General features: G+C 47.2%; 1 protein-coding gene across 28 annotated transcripts in view; it reads right to left on the reverse strand.

Moving 5' to 3' along the window:
* Positions 1–20,169, reverse strand: part of neo1a (neogenin 1a) — a 158,429-nt gene that overhangs the window by 59,143 nt on the left and 79,117 nt on the right. For all 28 annotated transcript variants that reach the window (XM_086144110.1, XM_086144103.1, XM_086144095.1 and 25 more), the window contains 3 exons: positions 16,051–16,326; positions 13,971–14,121; positions 4,686–4,822 (listed from right to left, as the gene is read on the reverse strand). In XM_086144110.1, coding sequence (XP_086000236.1) covers positions 4,686–4,822; positions 13,971–14,121; positions 16,051–16,326 — 564 coding nt within the window. The remainder of the gene's footprint in view (positions 1–4,685; positions 4,823–13,970; positions 14,122–16,050; positions 16,327–20,169) is intronic.

Below are 20,169 nucleotides of genomic sequence, written 5' to 3' on the forward strand. Positions count from 1 at the left end.
GAAAAGAACAATTACACTGATGACATGATAGCAGGGGGCCGTGATAGATGAGGGCCACTGACTCTGAACCCTGCAAAACCGAGAACATACATATTTGCGGAGGGACTATTTCTGTCCTGCGCACACACACACACACACACACTCCAGGTCTGGGCGGTGCCCCAGTCACGCAAACACCATAATCAAAAGCCGCTGTCTCCTTTGGCCTCATTCGTCCCGGTGCCAGTTGAGATATCGCAGCAGACGCGCCGCTCCGAACGCACACTCGGGCACGAGCTTGTTTCAGAGGCCAGATGTAAGCAAAGTTAATCCCTAACTAGCTTAAATTCATCAGGTGAAAATGAAAAAGAAAATCAAACCGCGTTCCCTTCGATCACGCTCTTCGGTTCCTCTTGGAATTCGCGCCGTCGGTCGCAATTTGATAAGATCGGGATCGGCCAATTTAGCTTCGTGTTCGCTTTGCTTCATGTGAGACAGGTATATGTCGGCAAAAAAAAACAAAACAAAACACCTCCCCCACCAAAACTCGAGTATCTTTATGGCATCTGTGTAAAGGCACCTTGAAACTGGAATCAATTACTCCATGCTAATCGTTTCTGGGAGGGGGGAAGGGAGGACGGGGGGGAAGGGGGGGGTTGTTTCCCCTCATACAATCCAGCTGGATGCTTTTGAAGGCGAAATTTCTCCGAACACTCGCAGACCTCGCGCCGCTCCGCGTTAGCCGCCCCCTAATAGAAACAGACCGGCTGACAAACGGAATCACATTTCTACCTGTGACGCGGAGCAGACGGGAATTAATAAGGTTAAAATGCTGATATTGAAGCTGACGTCGAGGTTTCATTGGTGTCCTTTATGTAGACAGGGAGAAAGACGACTTTCATGGATATGCTGACGACACCCTGCTCTATATCTCCAAATCCGATCATACTTTTCCACCTTCCTCCCTTTCTGGTTGACTTCTGGAGATTGAATCTCCGTCAAAACTGAAGTCCACCTTGTTGGCACGGCCTCCACCATTCACAACTCTTATCGTTGCTATACCAACATCGACAACCTTACCGTCAACTCAAGTTGAGAGTCTGCACGCCATCCTGGATAGTACACTGTTATTCCAGTCTCGTGTTAAATAATATCACCCTGTTTCCATCTACGCGGTATCACTGCGATTCTGGTCTTTGTCCACGAGCTCGAGCCCGTCCAGAATTCGGACGCAACCCCAGATCGTCCACCAGATGCCCGTAAATTCTTCGATAAACCTCAAAATATCGCTCCCAACTGTGATTACATCCATAACCCCGCGCCTCCACAGCTATCTGAGCTGATTCTAATCGCTGATCCCCTTTATTTTCGACATCTATACCTCAGAGATCCATCCCAACCCGGCCACCACCTACTCCGAGTGTTGCCATCAAGGAGGCGGTTCAGGACAATCGAGGCAAAAACAAACAGATTTAAAAACAGTCGCACTTAATTCAGCACAACCCAGAACACATGCACCTCACATACAATAAACCATTTTTTTTTTCCTCCCACTTTTCCCTTTTTTACTTGTTTTCTTTCCACATTTTTATCCATTTATTCCTCTAGATGTTATTTATATTTTTTGCCTTACATTTTTTCCGCCTGAACCTGGGAGCTGCTAGCTTGAAATTTCGTTGCACTGTGTTTAATGACGACGGTCTCGAATCCTTGAATGAATCGACTTGTTGTTGTTCCTCCGCCCGCCTTTGCACAACGCGTTATGTCGCAAAACCCTCCAGCTATCTCCCAGCTAACGGTTTTACCATTTCGACTCTCCTCCGCCTCCTTCTCCCACCGCGTCCATTGTTTACGCAGCTTTATGTGCGCGGTACGTTTCGCCCCGAGGTGCTTCGAAAGGAGCGGGCCATCGGAAAAAAAATGAGACGTGGATTTCACGCCGCATCGATTTGCATGAAGTCTCTTTTTCGAGCGGCGACCGCCTCTCCGGGGAATCGATTGACTTTCCGAGTGTCACTTTGGTTGTCAAGGGAGCAAATCAATGGCGCAATCTGGTTTTCTTCACAAAGCGCTATGAAGGAAATGCAATTAGGCCCACATGTCGACGACATGGGAATGAAGCTAAGTGATTTATCGTGTTACATTGACTGATGTCTTTCAGCAATACTCCAGGAGCTGACCGGCCCTCCATCACTTTGGAGTTGGCGGTCGGCGGCGGGGGGTCGGGGTCAGAAGCAGGGGACGCTCGGCCCGACAGACAATGCGGTCGGACGTCCTCCTGCGACCTGATCCGATTTTCCCGTTACTCTCGCCTTTAGTCGCAGGGGAGCGCCTGGAAATGATGAAAGGGCAATGTAGGTGAAGATGAAGGAACCGTGAGGAAAGGAGCGAGAGTCTCGGAATGACGCCGGCGCATCTGAAAAGCCGGCAGCTTGTGAACAAGCCCCGGGGCTGTTTCTCCGTTCTAAAAGTTATTTCACACCGAATCTTGTTGACTTGCCTCACCTGGGAGAGTAGACGAACAAATAAGGCCGGTCTGCTCCTGCGTTTTTTTTTCTTCTCACCCACAATGAGGCGGAACTGCGGGTGTTCCGACGCGGACGTGCCCGCATTGTGTTCAAAATTAATGGATCTGTCGGTTCACATCGGATCGAGGGGTTCAGACGCGGAGGCGAATGTTGAACGAGGCGACATTGATTCGGCCTGTCGGTATCAATCAGGAGCTGAAAGTGAATCGTAAAAAATACTGCGGTACTTCCAACCGAATCAAGATTCAAAGCACACACACACACACACACACACACACACACACGTTTGACGTCAACACCCACTGCTCTTGTTACCTCTGCCTTGTATCCTCCCCCCTCCACCCCTGCACCTCTCGCAGCCGCACCGCTAACCTCGGCAATCACAGGGCTGCGCATAGAGACATCCCCCTTTCCGTTTTTTTTATTCCTGCCTACGGACATTTTTAGTCTTCAGTTAACCTGCTGAGTGGTTTTTAGGAGGAAAACGGGGGGAAAATGAAGGAAAAGGGAAGAGCATGAAGATAGCACAGCAGTTAGCACTTAGCGGTTAGCGCCCTGGTTCAATTCTGACAAAGTGAGTATATATACTCTCCAAAACATTGGGTCCAAAAACAGAGTGGATAGTTCTATGTCTCTAGTACCATTATGGTACTACCTACTGACCTTTGCACTGTTCACAAAAAAACGCTCTGCTGCTACTCTTAAATGCCATCAAATAGTCTGTATCGCTGTGCACTTTATACTTCTTACCTAAAAGTTTAATGTTTACTGTTTAATGTACAGTATCAGTTCCCTTCACTGTGAATTGCAGTTGATTACTATGACTATATCGTTAATTTCACGACGTCGTGGGATTGTAACAAATATCTTTTCGATTCCTCTGTATGTCAACCACATGCGGACAATAAAACTGTCTTTCAAACACTCTATACTCTCATCAAAACATTGGGTCCATAAACATACAAGTGCAGCACCGCCGGGAAGGACTGAAGATACAAGCGACAAAACCCGGCTAAACGGTTGTTTCATTGAGTTCAACGAAAACCCTGAATGGCCCGGATTTGTGTATGTCTCTATATGAAGTGTGCATAAAAGGGTAAATAATTGTATGTCTCTATATGACACGTGAATAGGAGGGTGACCCTGACTGCACGGTGAGCCGTATAGATGATGAATGAACAAATATACACCGAGAGATATACATGTTTTTCCCATAAAGACGGTACCTGAGCTAAATTCCAGTTCTATAAAACCCTCCATGAACGTTGTATCAGAGGCTGTATCTGATATCGCCATGGATGATCGGCCAAGCTAAGTTCTCGGCGGAAATTTGACGACAAAGACAGAGAAGGTGACAGACTAACAAACAAATAAGCAAAAAGTGAACACAAAGGAGCAGGAAAAGCTCATGCATTTTAATGAGGCGCACCCCAAACGACTCGCAACCCGTTGTTGAAACATTTCAATTATTGAATTCATCAAATCTTTAGCTGCTGGACAAATAATACATTCTAATAAGATGTGTCTGTGTGCCGATTCTTTCTGTTTTGATCACTTTTATTTCTATCTCCTCGTCGCGGAGCTGCAGCTTCTGTCTTTCGAAGGTTTTGCTCACCGAGTTTCCCGAAAACGAGATTCTACGCCGACGAGCTGATGTTCTCGCCGGGACGAAACAGAAAGCAGAGACGTCAATTATTATTTCCAAATATTGCCTGTTTGCTTGCGTTTATTGGTAGTTTTCATATTCTGACGCCAAAAATGAGATTTGTTTGTTTGCCTTCTTTTTTTTTGGGGGGTTAACAGACACGGTGACGCGGCTTCTTCTTTTTTGTCTGCGTGCCGCACTAAATACAAAAATACAATAAAACAGAAAGCAAATAGCAGGTTCATTTCAGTTTAAGACGCGTCCCAGCGGTGACATACAGCTTAGTATCTTTCGGAGGGAGATAAAATAATAAAAACGAGACTGTCAAAAGGCAGAAAAGCAGTCGCTCGCCGCTATTTACAGTGGATATCAGTCGATCCGAACCTTATCGATTCCTCGACGACGTCCAAATTTAATCGATCTCTGGCTGGATTACCTCTTGCCGATGGCTACGTGGTGACTTTACCCCTTCAGAAATGTTTACGTTTCGTCTCACGGACGAGAGGAAACTGTCGCGTAGCGTCGGGCGGTACCTTGCACGGTGAGCTGGGCCTGGGCCTCCATGGTGGTGTTGGCGTTCTCCACCGAGCAGGTGTAGATGCCGGCGTCCTGGGCGGTGAGGTTGGAAATCTGGAGGCTCCCTCCACCTACGAACTCCACGTGACCCTCGCTGAAGACGCAAAGAGAGGGAGATGTAAGAATACCGAGACTAAAATCGGAAATTCAAGTTGAGCTCCAATATCGAACTTTCACGATATAAAAGCGTCAGGATCCACTGACGAGGTCATAATAAAAATGAGAGGAGTTTGAGGACAAAAACAAAGCTCGCGCTGTGTTTGCTGTAGCTCGTCGCCTTGAGATAGATTTCCATTTTTTTTTCATCAGATGTTAATTAACGTTGTGACCGCACGTAGAGATCACGAGGAAGTGGCTCCGACAGCGGTAACCATCGATTGTTTTTCATTCGGCGTCGATACAGGGGAAAAAAAAAAAAGGGCCAGGGTTGTTGAAGAACCTTCGCGCATTCGCCGACGACGCATCGATTTCCGTTTGCGATCATGTGACGCAAAGAAAATCAAACGCTAAGTTCTCCGTACATATCAATTGGGAAATGCTTAAATGTCACTTTTAATGAATCCTGATGAAATGACATTTCACAGAAATTGTACAAATGCGTGTTTAGCGATCCAAGCCACGTCCTTCATGAACTATAACGACTCGTGAATTTCTGTTTTAAAAGGATGAATCGTTGCTTAAGTGTTCACAGTTTCCAAAGCTAATCCCTGCATGGATGTGGAATTTAAAAAAAAAAAAACAAAAAAAAAAACGATGTCTGATAAATCCCAGCCTGAGCAGATGATACAGTAACTGACGACCGCCAAGTCTTAACCGTTTTATAAATTATTCTCGCCCGACACAGATTTCATACAGATTTTTTATTCAAACTGCAACCCTCTCCCCTGCTCTACAAAACAGTATCAACTTTAGATTTCCCAACAGGGGAACGGCAGCGGTCTGCGTCCAAGTTCTGCCTGGATTCAACGACCACCGGAGCGTTGGAGTAGGACTGGGGGCGAGAGGAGAGGGGGGCAGAAATCGATTGCGTACAATTCAGCATTCAGAGAGTGAAAGGGAAAGTGAGGGGGTGTTCGGTGCGTTGGGTCATCGGGAGAAAAATCCAAATCCGAAGAGAAGGCCGGGAGCATGCTGTATTGCGGGGGTAAAGACCCTGCGGCGCTGCGGGTTGAGTTAGCGGCGTGTTCGGGGGATTTTTTTTTTTGGCGTTCCCGACCCACGGGAGATCGTCCGTCTGTCCGTCCAGAGGCGCACTAGAGTGCCTCTGGACCTGCTGTCGCTTAAGATACAACAGACCATTAACCTCTGCTCTAACCCGCCATCACACCGAGGTACGAGTCAGCGAACGGCGCGGCTTCAAGTCAGCAAGACTCGATGTGACACATCCGCCTCCCGAGAGAGAATCTACGATAACTATCTGTCCTTAAACGCATGACCGCAGCATTTTCGGGACGGTCGGAGTTGCCTTCTGTGCCTGGTTTTAACAACGGCGCGACTCAGTGTTGAGTTGTACATGGCAAAAAATTAACTCCCATTGTGACCATTTTCAAGTACCCTTCTTCTGCGTTCCATTAAGGATGTGTTGAGAAATTCTTTTATTAGTCCCATGATGGAGAAACGGCACTAGCTCCAGTGGAAGTGTACATCAGAAACTAATGTCAACATCTTTCTTGGCACCATGATGTTATTTCTCAACGCTGGATGGGGAGTAAGGTTTCCAGCGTGCATTTGACCTATTTAACCAAGCTCTAAATGCGGAACTTTGCAATTCAGACGACGGGGCGTAGGGTGGGCGGCGGGGTTACGTGACCGTTAAAAATTTGTTGTCGGCATCGGAGCAATCGCGCGCCGACTCCGCGGGGTCGGTCGCTCCACTTCTTGCGAGCCAATCGCTCGAAACGGGGCTTTTTAAGCACTAGAATGTCGCATAATCTCAAATTGACAAGTTCACTTCAATGCCCTTCAATCCCCCGGACATTATTTCGTGTACGACGTTGCAGCTGACGTTTCTCCAGAATCACATCTCCCAACTCCGAGCGATCAGCAAGCGCCGGAGAGACGCCGCGGCAACCACGAGTGTTTTACCCAGCGTCAAGCTAACTTTATACCCCTGTCTGCTCAGCTAGCTTTGGCTAAAAAAAACAAAACTAAAATGCTTAAGTGCACGATGAGTTGTTTATCTCAGTCACTGTCAAGCAGGCTCCTCTAACCCCCCACCTGGGTGCAAAACAGTCTTTTTTGCAGGCCGTAATGACGCTGAGCCGAGGAGGAAGCTCGCTATTTTGGTCGAAGTTGCCGCTCGAGTACGAGTGTAGCAAATCAGCTTAAATTCAAATTGAAATACCCCCTTTTTTTTTTTTTTTTCCCAAACCAACGCAGGGGGGCTAAATATGAGCCGGATCACGTCATGCAGTTCCACGGGAGCGAAACCCGCTGGGAGCGAACGGAAGCGGATCACGCATCACTGTTCCGAATGAAAAGGTAAATTAAATAACGAAGCGTACACTTTGGATGTGATTGGGGCCGACGCGCCAAGAAAACCCCGGCTCTCTGAGGGCGGGAAAACGCGGATGATAGTAAGACATGTGTCATTTCTGCTACTTCGACGAAAAAGCTAATTAAAACTCATGTACATTGATTCAAAGAACAACCGCGGGGGGTTTCTGCGTGTCCAAATCCGTGGCGAATGAACGACTCCTCTTTCGGCATGCCTCGCATTCCCGCTATCCGCCTCACCTGTTAGAGTGCATCTTGACTTTCAACGCTCATAAATACTTAAAGCCCTTAAAACAACAAGCGCTCTCCTCCTCCCCGAGAGCTTCCAGTGACTCGCTGTCGCTGTCAACATGACGAGACGCCGCGCGTTGCCTTCAGCCGCCAAGGCGAGGGCGGGAGGGCGTGGAGGCGCAGCCGTCCGTAACGCAAAGTGACGGCGAGGTCGGCACACCTGAGCCGATGAAAGCTTCAGATCACCACGGTGCTACATCTGTGTGTGTGTGTGTGTGTGTTGATGGACTGAGTGATGCTAGCTGTCGCGGCGCAATCAGCGGCGTCCCGGGGGGGAAAAGGGGTCAGCGAAGAATCGAGACGCGTCGAAGAGGAGAAATAAATAAAACAAAAAAATTATTCGTGTATTATTGATCGACAGCCGGCGGGTGCGACCTTTCTTTGCCGGTCCCTCTCCATCTCCGCACCGAAAATGCAAAAACAAAACCGCCATTTCGGGAATGCATCGATGTGGTTTTTCATCAAATACGAAAATACAGCAATCCCGCCAACACAATACAACTATAAGGGCTCGGTGAATTTCAATCAAGTTGACGAAGGCGGTATGATTCCATCTGACAGGGAGGGCAGACCGAGGATCGGTACTATTTGTTTCGGCGCGGCGTTCTCTTGGCCGGCGTACGACCCCTTGGCCTTGCGCTGAGAGAAACGCGACGGATGAAAACACGGTAGACGTCGGACAATCAGAAGAAATAAATTGCTGAATAAACAACAGGAGAGGACAAAGCGAAAGTCGATTCAAATTTTTTTTTTTTTTTTGGTTTTTCCATTGGTGATGGTGGTTGTGGAACCCAGAAAAATAAAAAAAAAACAGCTTTATTTGCTTTCCCCTCGAGTCCCTGCGACCGACGGAAGGTGTATCTGGACTAGGACTAAGGCTATTTCAACAGTCGCCTAATCAGATTATGAGCTGTCCAAAATAAAAACAATGGCTCTTATTTATATTCACTGCAGCAATAAAAGAAATTTTCTTTTCAGGACAAAGTTTGCTCAACAAATATTACGATAAAATGCTTTTCTTTCCTTGGAACAAAAGTGCATTTTGTTCACAGCACCTACAGTGCCAAATAAAGTTTGTCAAAGAAACAACTGAATCTACAGAGACTTGCAATCAGCAATAAAATAAAAGTCCCAAGTTTTGGACCATTTTTTTTTTTCCGTTAGCGGCTTCCCCTTCAATTTGCAAAAAAAAAAACGTCGGCCAATCGAAGATCGACTAGTTGTCGACGAGTAACCGCAGCGTTAGCCCCTTCGAGTCGTTTCCCATTGGTCGGTGAATTTACAGCAACGCCTTACTGCAAACTATATCCATATCACATTTAATTCTGGCACCTCTTCGATTATCTTCCTTAGCTTCCTCAAATCTTCGGAGCTGAAGGAAAAACAAGGGCTGGAAGGGGAACTCAAACCACATGGGTCTCCGGCCGTCTCGAAAGAATGCGGCGCGTCGGCCGTCTCCTCCACGTACCAGAATTTCCGCAACAACAAGATTTGTGTCGTTTTCCTGGACGTCAAACAATATCAGTTGGAGACATTCGGCCATGAAGAGGTTATGACACGCGACGGGATCGGCTTTGCAAGGTTGAAATGCTTCCTTTCGGGGATTTACGGCGGCTTTCCACAAAAAAAAAAAAAAAAAAACCTTTTAACGAAGATCTACGGAGGCGAATACTTTGATCGGTGTGTCCGCACGCAAGTAACAGCGATGCACACCCGCCCCTGGAACTGGGCGCCATTCGCATTCTTACGCTCTGGCTTTCCAAAGGGATAAAAATAATCTGACCGTCGAACGCTATTTCGAGTTCAAAGAAAACGGCGCTCCTCCTCCGCCGCCGCCGCCTCCTCCTCCTCCTCCTCCGCCAAAGACGCTAACGACATGAGAATGCGTCGCTAACTCCCAGAAAAGGGACCGGGACGAACGCTGATGCAAATCCGAGTCGGGATCACCTCCCGCAACCGGGTCCGTCGCGAATTTTAAAACAGGAGCACAAATAACAGATCCAAATTCTATTTCCCACTGCTGATTTGATTCCCCTCGTAATTTCCGGCCCAACTGGAAATCCTTTATTTATTTAGCAATATTTCGCCTACTTTTTTTCCATTCTGCGATGCAGACTCCGTCTCCACAGTCGGCTGACGGACATGTTTCCGTCAATATATCTGAGGGACGTACGGTATCTAATTCAAATTAACTGGTTACCATCTGCATCATCTTCGACGGCAGCTGAAGTACTAATTATGTGAATTAAGCGGACAAGAGGATATGTATGAATAAATATCTATGATTGACATTAGCATACATTTCCCCCTATACTGCCTTTCATTCACATTTCACATGGAGACATACAAGTATTCACATGTCTGGGCAATTTATGGTGAACCTCCTGCGTCTTTTTAGACTCTCAAAACCGGAGAACCCGAAAGAAACCCTCACAGACACGAGGAGAACACGGAAACTCCACATTGAATCGGACGAGGGACCTTTTTTTTTTTTTTTTCACCGTGCTACAGCGCCGCCCCAAGCATACATGTACAGAGTTCATGGGTACAAGTACTTTAAAATGATGTCAGGTTACTTTGTACCGTTCGGTGAATAACAAGACGGCTAACACGCGCGTGCGTTTGCTCAGATGCGCGATCTAATGGAGAAGAGAAAAAAAAATCCCACTATACCCTTCAATCACAAGTAAATACAACAAACAGAGTGGCGTTTAAATGAAGCCGAGAAGATGAGGACGAGAGGAGACGGATGACTGGACGCCTTTTGGAAGACGCTTGATTTACACACACTTCGCCAATTCTGTGTTCGCCGGCCGACATGCATTATGCATCCGCTTTATTGACTGCCAGAGGGGCGGGAGGCGGGGGGGGGGGGATTCTATTAGGCGCGAGGGCGATACTCCCAAGAACAAAAAGATGTCCGTTCTATTCATGAGCGCAATCAGGATCAGCACGCGTGTCAAAAAAAAAAAAAAAAAAAAATCCCGAACCCCTCCCTTCACACGCTGACGCCTGAAGATCTGCCACCTAAGGTCATCTCTTAAAGAATCTATTTTCAATATATTAACATTTTTTTTTTTTTTTTTTCATTTTCAGTCACGGTGTCGCTCAACGGGCACGGTAGCCCGTCGAACCCCCGATGTCCTTGGCGAAAGCCCGGAGTGTGCAAACACTGACGCCTTATCAGGTGACGTGACGTGGACTTTTCATTGGAGGTTGACGGGTAGATAGATTAGACCGATCGGACGGACGGACGCTTTTGAATTCTATGCCAGCTGTCCTCGTCCAAGGATAAAAAAAAAAAAAAAAATGCTTGAAAATCGGAGACAATCTGAGACGATGGGCGGAAAAAAAAAAAAAAGAGAAAATGACCAAAATTCGGATCGTCGAGGGTGATAGCGAGGCTTCGAGGGGAAGGGAAATGAGACGGTAGCTCGTTTCTTTTCCTTGTCGCGCAGCTCATTTTGGACGATCGTGGCAGAGAAATGGATCGGCTCCGGAGGGGCCGTAATGGAGAAATGATTGCACTTTAATGCATTTTTGCTCTTTAATTGTACATAACAAACGCACCGTTAACTTCCTGTATTTACCTTTATTGCCGTTCTATCAATCTGTAAGGGATCCAAAGTGCCTCATTATAAAAAAAAAAAAAAAAAAAGAGACAAGCAAACTAAAAGATAAAAAAAAAAAAAAAAAAGACGCAAAAAGATTTGAAGAGACTCTTGGCCTCTGGGTTGTCGAAGTTCTTCGGTCCTCGTCGTCAGGCCCCGATTAAATAAAGAAGGGTAGAATATCACGGCTGAAAACTGGAAACTGGCTAGCTTTGGTGACCGGCAAACGCCTTAACATTGCGACCAAGTCGTCTTTTGACGTCATCAGGTCGTGAGATCCGCTGAAAAGTCCTTCCTGACATGCAGCCGGCCTAAAGTTGGAAACAACCCGGTCCCTTCCGCCGCATCTCAACCGTTCAGGTAGCCTGGGTTTCATTTTGAAGTTGAGAAGTTGTCATTTTTTGGGTGGCCAGCAGGGGGAAGTGTGAATAAATTCGGGAAAAGGGAGACGGAAAGAAGACGAAAAGGAAGGAACTTCCTGTTGAGCTGTCAAACGAGTGTGTTGTCAATAGATTGCAATGTTCGGAAGACGATTGTTTGACAAGAATGAAGATCGACTCACGGTGCCGCTGTAGGAACTTTTTGTGGCCTCTTGTACCTTTTCAGGAACTCGGCTGTTTCTTCGTGCATTCAGACAGCATAGGAACGTGGGACAATGAACCTCATTTCCTAAAGCAGGATCTTTTTAAGGTTCCACAGGAACTCATAGGTGTTTGGTGGAACTCGAGTTCCACATCTTTCAGGTTGGGGCGGAGCTATTTGTAAAAACTGCTCTGGTTAGTAGTCAAATCTTTTCTTGCGGCAAAATGGACGGAACCAGAGAGAAATGGACCGGCGACGAGTTCCGAGCTCATCTGGCCTACTTCGACAAAGAGCAGTCTGCAGGGCATTTCCGGCAAAAAAAGTAGAGTAAGCTAACAGCAGGGATTCAGCGAGCAGCAGGTCAATACATTTGATAGTCCGGGCTTGATTTTCCAACTCTCCATGTTGTCCTCTTCTTCACGGTTGTTTGTGTCACTTAGGCTACATGTCACAGCCGGCCCTACCTGGTCCCTTACTGCCTGTGAGAATTCACAACTAAAAGGTTTCCCAGGAGGGTACTTCCTGGGGCGATATTGGAAGTCTGAACTTCTGTCCGAAAGCGGACCTCGATGCTGACGCCGGAAAACTGCGTCGCTACTCACAGTACAGCCTGTCCCCAAGTCGCTCAAGATATTGATGGAAAAGCATAGGGGGGGGGGTTACAGATTTTTAGAGAACCACCTGTTCTGCATTTCAACCGCCCACGTCAATCGGCACAAGTGCATCCATCACATCCACAATAAAAGGGCGCAAAAGTTCTGCATGGCTCCACTTAAGAGGCGGCCGCCACGTCTGTCTTCGGAGACATCCTGAATTACATCCTAATGATATCCTTCAAAGACAGAAATCCTTTACACAGCCCACTGGGGAGGGGGAAAAAAAAGGATTTTTATCAGGACTCCAAAGTATACCGAAGTATGAGCCGGTGGAGCTGCCGAGGTTTGACAGGAGAATTACACATCTGAGAGTCATTATTGTCTGTAGCTACTGCCAGTGCCAAATAAATCACCAATATTATCTTTGTGGCTCGGAGGAGGGTGGGGGGGATACACTGCTAGCTTTCTGCTATCGGGGAGAACGGAAAGAAAACAAGACGTGATGAAGTCGAAGCAGGAGCCTGACGTGATAATCCCCCCGCCGTCAACGGGGCAAACCCAGCCTCGGACCGGCTGCTTTGACAGATCCGTCTTTCATCTCGCATCCGCGGCGACGGCGGCGGCGTTCATAGAGGCGTTCGCTGTGTTCCGAAGACCAATTAGACACTCTTTGCAGCCCCCGCCCATCCCCTACCCCTTACACTGTACACACCATTTAACTGACAGCAGCTTTTCTTTCCCTCGTGTAATGCCTGGGAGGAACAGGAGATTCAAGGACACACCGCACATTAAAAAAAAAAAAAAAAAACAAAGTTTCGCCGCCTTTCTTTATAATTGTCAATGTCATTTCGGAATCAAAAGAGCAGCCTGGGTAATGTATTCTCCAAATAATTTGTGTCGGCTAGTGAGGCAGAAATCCTGCCCCCAGTTTAATACAGAAAAAAAAAAAAAAACCAGGGTCTCCTGACATTTCTGGGGGTTTCTGTCTAATTACAAAAGAGACACACTCCAGGGGGGGAGGCAGGTACGTTCTCCGGATGGAGCTGGGTAATTAATACAAGCTAGAATAATAAATATCACGACCACCAGAGGCTAGGGGGCAATAAGAAACAATCCTATAGGCGCTAAAGAGAGCGTAAAGGGGCAGTAATTGTATGCTCCGGCGCCGTGGCTCCAGACGTGACGACCTCACATTTCATTTAGCCGCCGATAGAATCCCCATTAAAGGTTTTGAGGATTAAGACAAATTAACCCAATTTTTAAGCTAATTTTCCTACGCCGAGCAGGTTTCGCAAAGTAAATATTCTTCAGGACAGGCTAACAGGTGTTAGGTAAACAAAGCACATCGCAAATTGGTGGGGAATCAACCCCCTCCCCCCCTTACCCACCACCGCCACCCACAGCGTCATAAGCAATTCCCTCCCGGGGACTGGACCTGCTCAGCCGGAGCTAATGAGAGGCGCAGGACTGAGAGCACAGGTGCTGTGACACTCTCTTTCGGCTCTTAATTTGTGAACCTGCCCCTCTGCTGGCAACCGAGCTGCCTCGTCTACAAACTTAAGTGGCTCCATCACCGCTTCCAGGGAATACAAAGAAAGGAGCAGAAGTTGGGGACAGAAAAGTTGGACGGGAGGTGACTCTGTACACTCCGGGTTGGGACTCCTACCTTTCTTCCAGGAGCTTGTCCTCAAACGTCCAACGGACGTGCGGTGCTGGGAAGCCGGAGGCCGTGCAGGGCAGCAGCACGCTGGAACCCGCTACCTTGGTCACGGGCACCGGTTGCATCAGGAACTCCAGCTTCCGCTCCTCGCCAGTTTCTGAAGACAGGGGGGAGAAAAACAAGGTGAGGATTGAAGCCGGGTGAGCGAGCAGGGCAGAAATGGCATTGTTCAACATCTTGAAAAAATATAAATAAAATGTCAAAACAGTTCCTCTTTGAGTGACAGCCGCTCCGGAGGCGCAACCTGCGGCGGGCCAACCTTGGCACCACGTTGGGAGGTTGGGAAGTGATTTAAAGATGAACCCTTCAATTATTCATTTGCATTCATGAAACGTCCTTCAAGCTTCACTGCCCACGTACTTCCCATGCCTGCTTAACATTGCCGTGGTTGTTAAGCGCTACATCCGCCAGAGGGACCTTCAAAGTTCAAAGTTCACTTCCAAGTTCAGATGAAGAGTGACACAAAAAGAGGTAGGGCAGACGGCGGTGGTCTGTGCGGCCATTAAAAATACATGGCGCCATGTGGACGGAGAATTTTACTCTCTGGTTATACCGATGCCATGTTGTCTTCTTCTTCCTCTCCGAGCATACAACTCAGGCCCCTACTGATGGCTTCTGGTGGTACTACTCCTTCTGCTGCATTAGGCCACTGAGCCGCTAAGTCCCCAAAATTAAGCAGGAAATGAACTCAAAGGGATGGAAAGAAGGGTTCGTCTGTATGCAAATTTAACAATGAGCAAAAAGGAACCCAAAGAGGGTAGACGTTCCCATCGCCAGTCAATTAGCAAGACGAGTTGGTCTTTTACGGTTTATTGTTTTACTTTTGTCCATGAATGTCATGGGGGAGTGAAAACAAACAGCCTAATGGACAGAAAGAAGACATACAAAAAATTTCAGACGGGCGGGGGAGTTTGGGAAAAGATGATAAAAAGAATCAAGACGATGCCTCGGGAGGCAACGAACCTCGGAAAAAAAAAAAAACGGCTGAAATTAGCTGAGATCAGAGGTGAGGCTGAAAAATAAACGGATTGACCTGGGAGTGACTGCGAAGTAAACACATTTGCAGGCTGAAGCCGAACACTGGCAGGTGATGGTGGTGGTGGATGAATATATGAGCAGCATCCAGCAATTACCCCAAGGTCATGGGGCTGGAAGATATACGGAAAAACAAATTCCTACCGAGCAACGGCCAGCCAATCGGGGATTACCCGATTTATTTAGCCAAGAGGCGGCGATGCGTTCGAGAACCGCTCCCGACAAAGCCGATCGTCTCTCGTCGAGGAACATCTCGCAGAGCTAACGTGGTGACAAGCTAACACTCTGAGATTCGCCAAGAAGCTAATCATTCACTCGACCGGACCCTTCAAGACAGAAGAGTCAACGCGCCTAAAAAGACTAAATTTAATCTTCTGATGGCCCTAAGCTAACGTTAAGACGACGCTTCTTCGATCGGGGCGCAGAAATTGAGATTCCATCCGACGGACCTGATCCCCAGGTAGGGCCACTTTGCTGGAACGATGAATGAGAGACCCTATCAATCTAAATCAAACTGCTTTATGAGTTTTCATTCTGTAGGAACGCGGCCTCTTGCCACTCGAGTGCATACCGCGGAGGAGACGTGCGGAGATAAAGGCCCCCAGTGGGGTCTTGTTGAGGACTGGTTTACGATCTCTAATATCTTCCGTGCTGGCAGGGGCCCAGTGCTTAATGACTTAGTAAATAAAACTCGCGGAGGGATGAGACAAGAATGCCGCCACAATGGAATCCGGGCTCCCCTTTGAGCTACGACCGAGTCGGTGGACCGTCACTGATTGGCCCGCCGGGATCTGCACAGCCCCTTTAGGCATTCAGCCCTCGTTTCTCTCCCCGGCTGGGCAGATATTTTATTTTGACACTAAACAGATCGGGAAGCGACTGCGGAAGAGTTACTGCGGCGGATCCAGACCTGCGGGACAGTGATCTAACTGTTTCAAAACAAGAAATTGGATGACCCATCTATCGCGAGCCGAGTAGCCTAATAACGTACCTGGCAGGATCTGGAGCTGAGCTTCGTCGCTGGACTTGGACGACCCAACGTTCTCGACCACGCAGCGGTACGGGCCGGCGTCCGTCTCGGTGGCGTTGCTGATGAGTAAGGCGCCGCTGGGCAGCTGGACCAGCCTGGAGCTGAGTACCAACGGCTGACGGTCCTTCTCCCAGCGGGTGAAGGGCACCAGGTCGGCGTTGACCTCGCACGCCATCACATGGCTGTCGCCAAGGCGCACGGAGGCCGCGACCGGCTGGGTGATAATTTTTGGCACTCCTGAAAGAAGACACAAAGGCGTTAGCATGACCTTCAGAATGGCTACTTTTCGACTACGACTACAACGTCACTTGTACTTTAGAGGGGTTTTAGCGTGTAAAGAAACATGAAGTTGGTCCTTGCGAGAGAAGATGTAAGGAGTGGGGTACGATTTGCCGTGGAGACCAGTGACGGGAGCATATTTTCAAGTCCTAAAAGGTCACCTCCATATTTGATTTGTTTTGATGGGAGATGTTCCCCAGTCCGTCTGCGTACGTTCGAAGCCGGAAGGACCGAAAGGAAATTGAAAGCAGCATCTGGCGTTTGTTATTCAGAGCCGATTCTGGAAGTGACCAACAGGCCTCCGCCCATCTCCTGACCTCGCGGCCTTCGCCAAATCACCCATGGGTTGCGGAGAGATTGCGGGAGGGAGTTAATTTTGCTCCGCAGAGCAAGAAACGCGCCGCTCTAATTAAAAAAAAAAAAAAAAAAATTAAAAATCTGGATCCACAGGCTGTTTGTGCTTCCCAGTGACTTTCATCCCCGACGTGAAAATAATTATTTCCCCCGCGTTTGAAGCCGCTGATCTGAAACCGACACTTGCGCGTCGCGTTGGAAACATCGGCACACAATGGCTCCAATTAAAGCACACTAACAATATGTAAACCCGTCTGGCGTTATCGGGTTAATTAGCGAGGAAGAGCGGGAAGAGGGAGGCCACTCAATCAACATGAATAAATAAATAACGCGGCCGTATTGATGTTGATTCGCAGCCTCATACCCGCAGACAGACAGCAAGGGAAGCTCCGGGGTAAATTATACATAACGGCAGGACCAGACCCGCCGGGCCCCTGGGCCGACGTCGAGCCGCTATGCTAATGATATTTATGTATCGGCCGAGCCAGCGGGGCCGCCCTGAGATAAGGGAGAATCGGTCCCGGCTTCCTGTTGACGGATGTATTTTCCCTGCAGAGGTCAAAAGAGGTGGAGGCGGACAGACAGACTCTCGATGTTTTGTAACGAAAATTATACCAGTTTCTATAAAAGTTCAGCTAACAAATGTTGTCTATCTGACTTTGAGGGATGCTGATTGGCTATTGGCGTGTCACATGACCCTTCGTGTTTTGACACCTATGGGAGGAACCTGGAGGAATCGAACCCGAGAACTTTTTGCCGTGAAGCTGAAACGCTAACCCCTGCGTGACGCCACGCAAGTCTGACTTTTTATTCAGGTTAAAATTGAAAACGCTATTAAAAAGGGACCCCAAACAACATCCAGGGAAATACAAACACCCGCTGTCGCTATCAAAATTTAGATCTTATTTTCCCCTCCAGATCATTTATTCATTCATTCTCTCTCATTTTGTTTGAATCAAATATTATATTTTCCATTTCTAAAAACATTTCAATTGATCTGCTTTTCTCTTCTACTAAATACAATTGGAAAGTGTCTTCCCGCTGATCTCAAATAGTCCTCGTCTGCTGTCGCGCTGATTTGCACCCGCGATCACTAACAATTTTAAAGTGAATCTGCTAAGAAATAAAGAAAAAAAAAGTCAACATGAAATTAGCAACAAAAAAAAAATTACATGTATTTATAACAGGCGGCACGCTGTGATTGAATTTTTTTTTTTTTCATAACAGAAGGTGAGAACGCAATACGTGCTGACTAAAAAAGTCATGTGGCCCACTAAATATGAAAAAAAATGAGAAAAAATTGATTTGACTAAATCCATACTTGGGATTGTTTAGCGGTTAGTATTAAATAAATGCTGTGATTTCATTTTTTGTTTTCATAACTGAGGGTGAGAACGCAATACATGGTGACTAAAAAAGTCATGTGGCTGACTAACAATAAAAAAAATAAAAAAAATTGACTTGACTCTACATCCGGACTTTGGATTGTTTAGCGGTTAGTATTAAATAAACGCTATGATTTAATTTTTTTTTTCCATAACAGAAGGTGAGAACGCAATACATGCCGACTAAAAAAATTATGTGGCCGACTAAAAAAAAAAAAATTATTATTTTTCTAATTTTTGCAAGCAGGTGGAGGGTTAATATTTCCTTTCATAAGAAGCAGGGGAGGTCCGCTATGACACTGAGGTGCGTTATTCTCATTCGCCGCCTTCGGATCAGTCACAAGATGAGCGAGGGGAATATTTGAGGCTCCCAAGCCGCTGAGCTTCACATGATGATCCACGCTAACGACATTAATGCAAATGAATGATAAATCTGGCCCACCGGCTAAAATAAACAACAACAACAACGACAAAAAAGTTCTCCAAATGCAACAATGTTTGCTTTTTTCGAGGGGGCTGGAAAAGAAAAGCGGCGAATAAACATAACTGTTGGTGACAGGAAGTCTGCGACGAAAAGTCTGCCCTGCCTTTGAGCAAGACTAGAAGCACGCGCACACACACACACACACACACACTGAAGCTGAAACGGCACAGTCGGGTTCCTGCTCTTCTGAGTGAAAATCAGGTGCAGAATAACAATGAGCGGCTTAATGGAAAATGCAGCAGGACGTCAGAGCCTCCCTTCGCCTTCAGCTGGTTAAGACACAAGCACGCCGCCATCGCCGCCCGCCGCCGCCATCACCCGCCAATCCAACGAAATCAAAACATCGCCCTGCTTGGGGTCCCGTGTCGTCGAGCAGGGTTTGTCTCAGGTCATTATGATGATCGGAAAATATAAATAAAATTAAAGATCTGGGCCGGCGGACGGAGGAAAGCGAGCTTCCGTCGCCATTTTTGGGGGCGGGGTTAAGTCGGACTTCAGAACGGTGCAAAGTCTGCGCTATCGATCGACTCCAAGCGGGGGGGAGCTTTCCACACACACACACACACACACAAACACACATGATTAAGAGGTTTGCTCCTCAATAAGTCCTTTGCAATATTTTGTAAAACCCGTTTTTGTGTAACGCTGACACGAAGGTCACGTTGGTGAATGTGCAGCTAAATGTGTTTTGCTGCTGCACACACACACACACACACACACACACACACACGCACACCCATTCAAACACACACACACATATACAGCGTGTTTGTAAATTACACTGCAACGGGGCTTCTCGGTAGGACTCCGGTTCTCCTTACAATCAACCCCCTTCCAGAATCGACCCCGACGGGCCCGTTGCCGTGGCGATATCTATGCTACACGTCCTAAAGCCTGCGTATCCCGACCCATTGAAACACCCGTTTCTCTTCATTTTGCCATGCGTTGTATATTTCCAGCGTAAGAGGACTGCAATTTCTCGTTTTGAACAGAGAAATAGGGGGAAATACAATCTCTGCTTTACTTATACTCGGATTTTAAATATATACATATACACTGACAGTGACATGCAGTCAGGGGAGGCAGGAGAGACTGTGCCTCACTTGAGAGAAAGAAAAAAATGTAAAATGAAATAAATAATTAAAAGGAATTTATCCTTGACTTGCACTATAAAGATATTTTTCATTTTACTTCACCAGTTTTAGACTGTTTTTTTATTCAAAACCGCTTGATTTTCACATTTACTGTTCAAAATGCTGAGAAGAGACGTGCGGTGAGGCAGCAAACTGTTCAGCCTCAACATCGATGGCGCAACAACGGCTGACCGCTGGCGTGCTCGGCACTAACATCGTATTGCCGTCTCTCTGTATGTCGCGATTAAAATGATTAAACACTTTTGCTATACCAACTACATTTTTTGTCAAGAACTGTATGCGTGTTACTAGTTTCTTGTGCTGCAAAAACGTCTGTAAAGAGCCACTAAGTGAGGCATGCAGTTCTCCTGCCTCAAGGTAGGGGGCGCTAGAGATTCCAGAGATTCTTCTTTAGGAATACAATGCCTCACCATCCATGAGCCTC

Source organism: Fistularia commersonii, chromosome 3 (genome assembly GCF_037954325.1).
Source record: "Fistularia commersonii isolate RoL2024-O1a breed Wild chromosome 3, RoL_Fcom_v1.0, whole genome shotgun sequence".
Taxonomy (NCBI): Eukaryota; Metazoa; Chordata; class Actinopteri; order Syngnathiformes; family Fistulariidae; genus Fistularia; species Fistularia commersonii.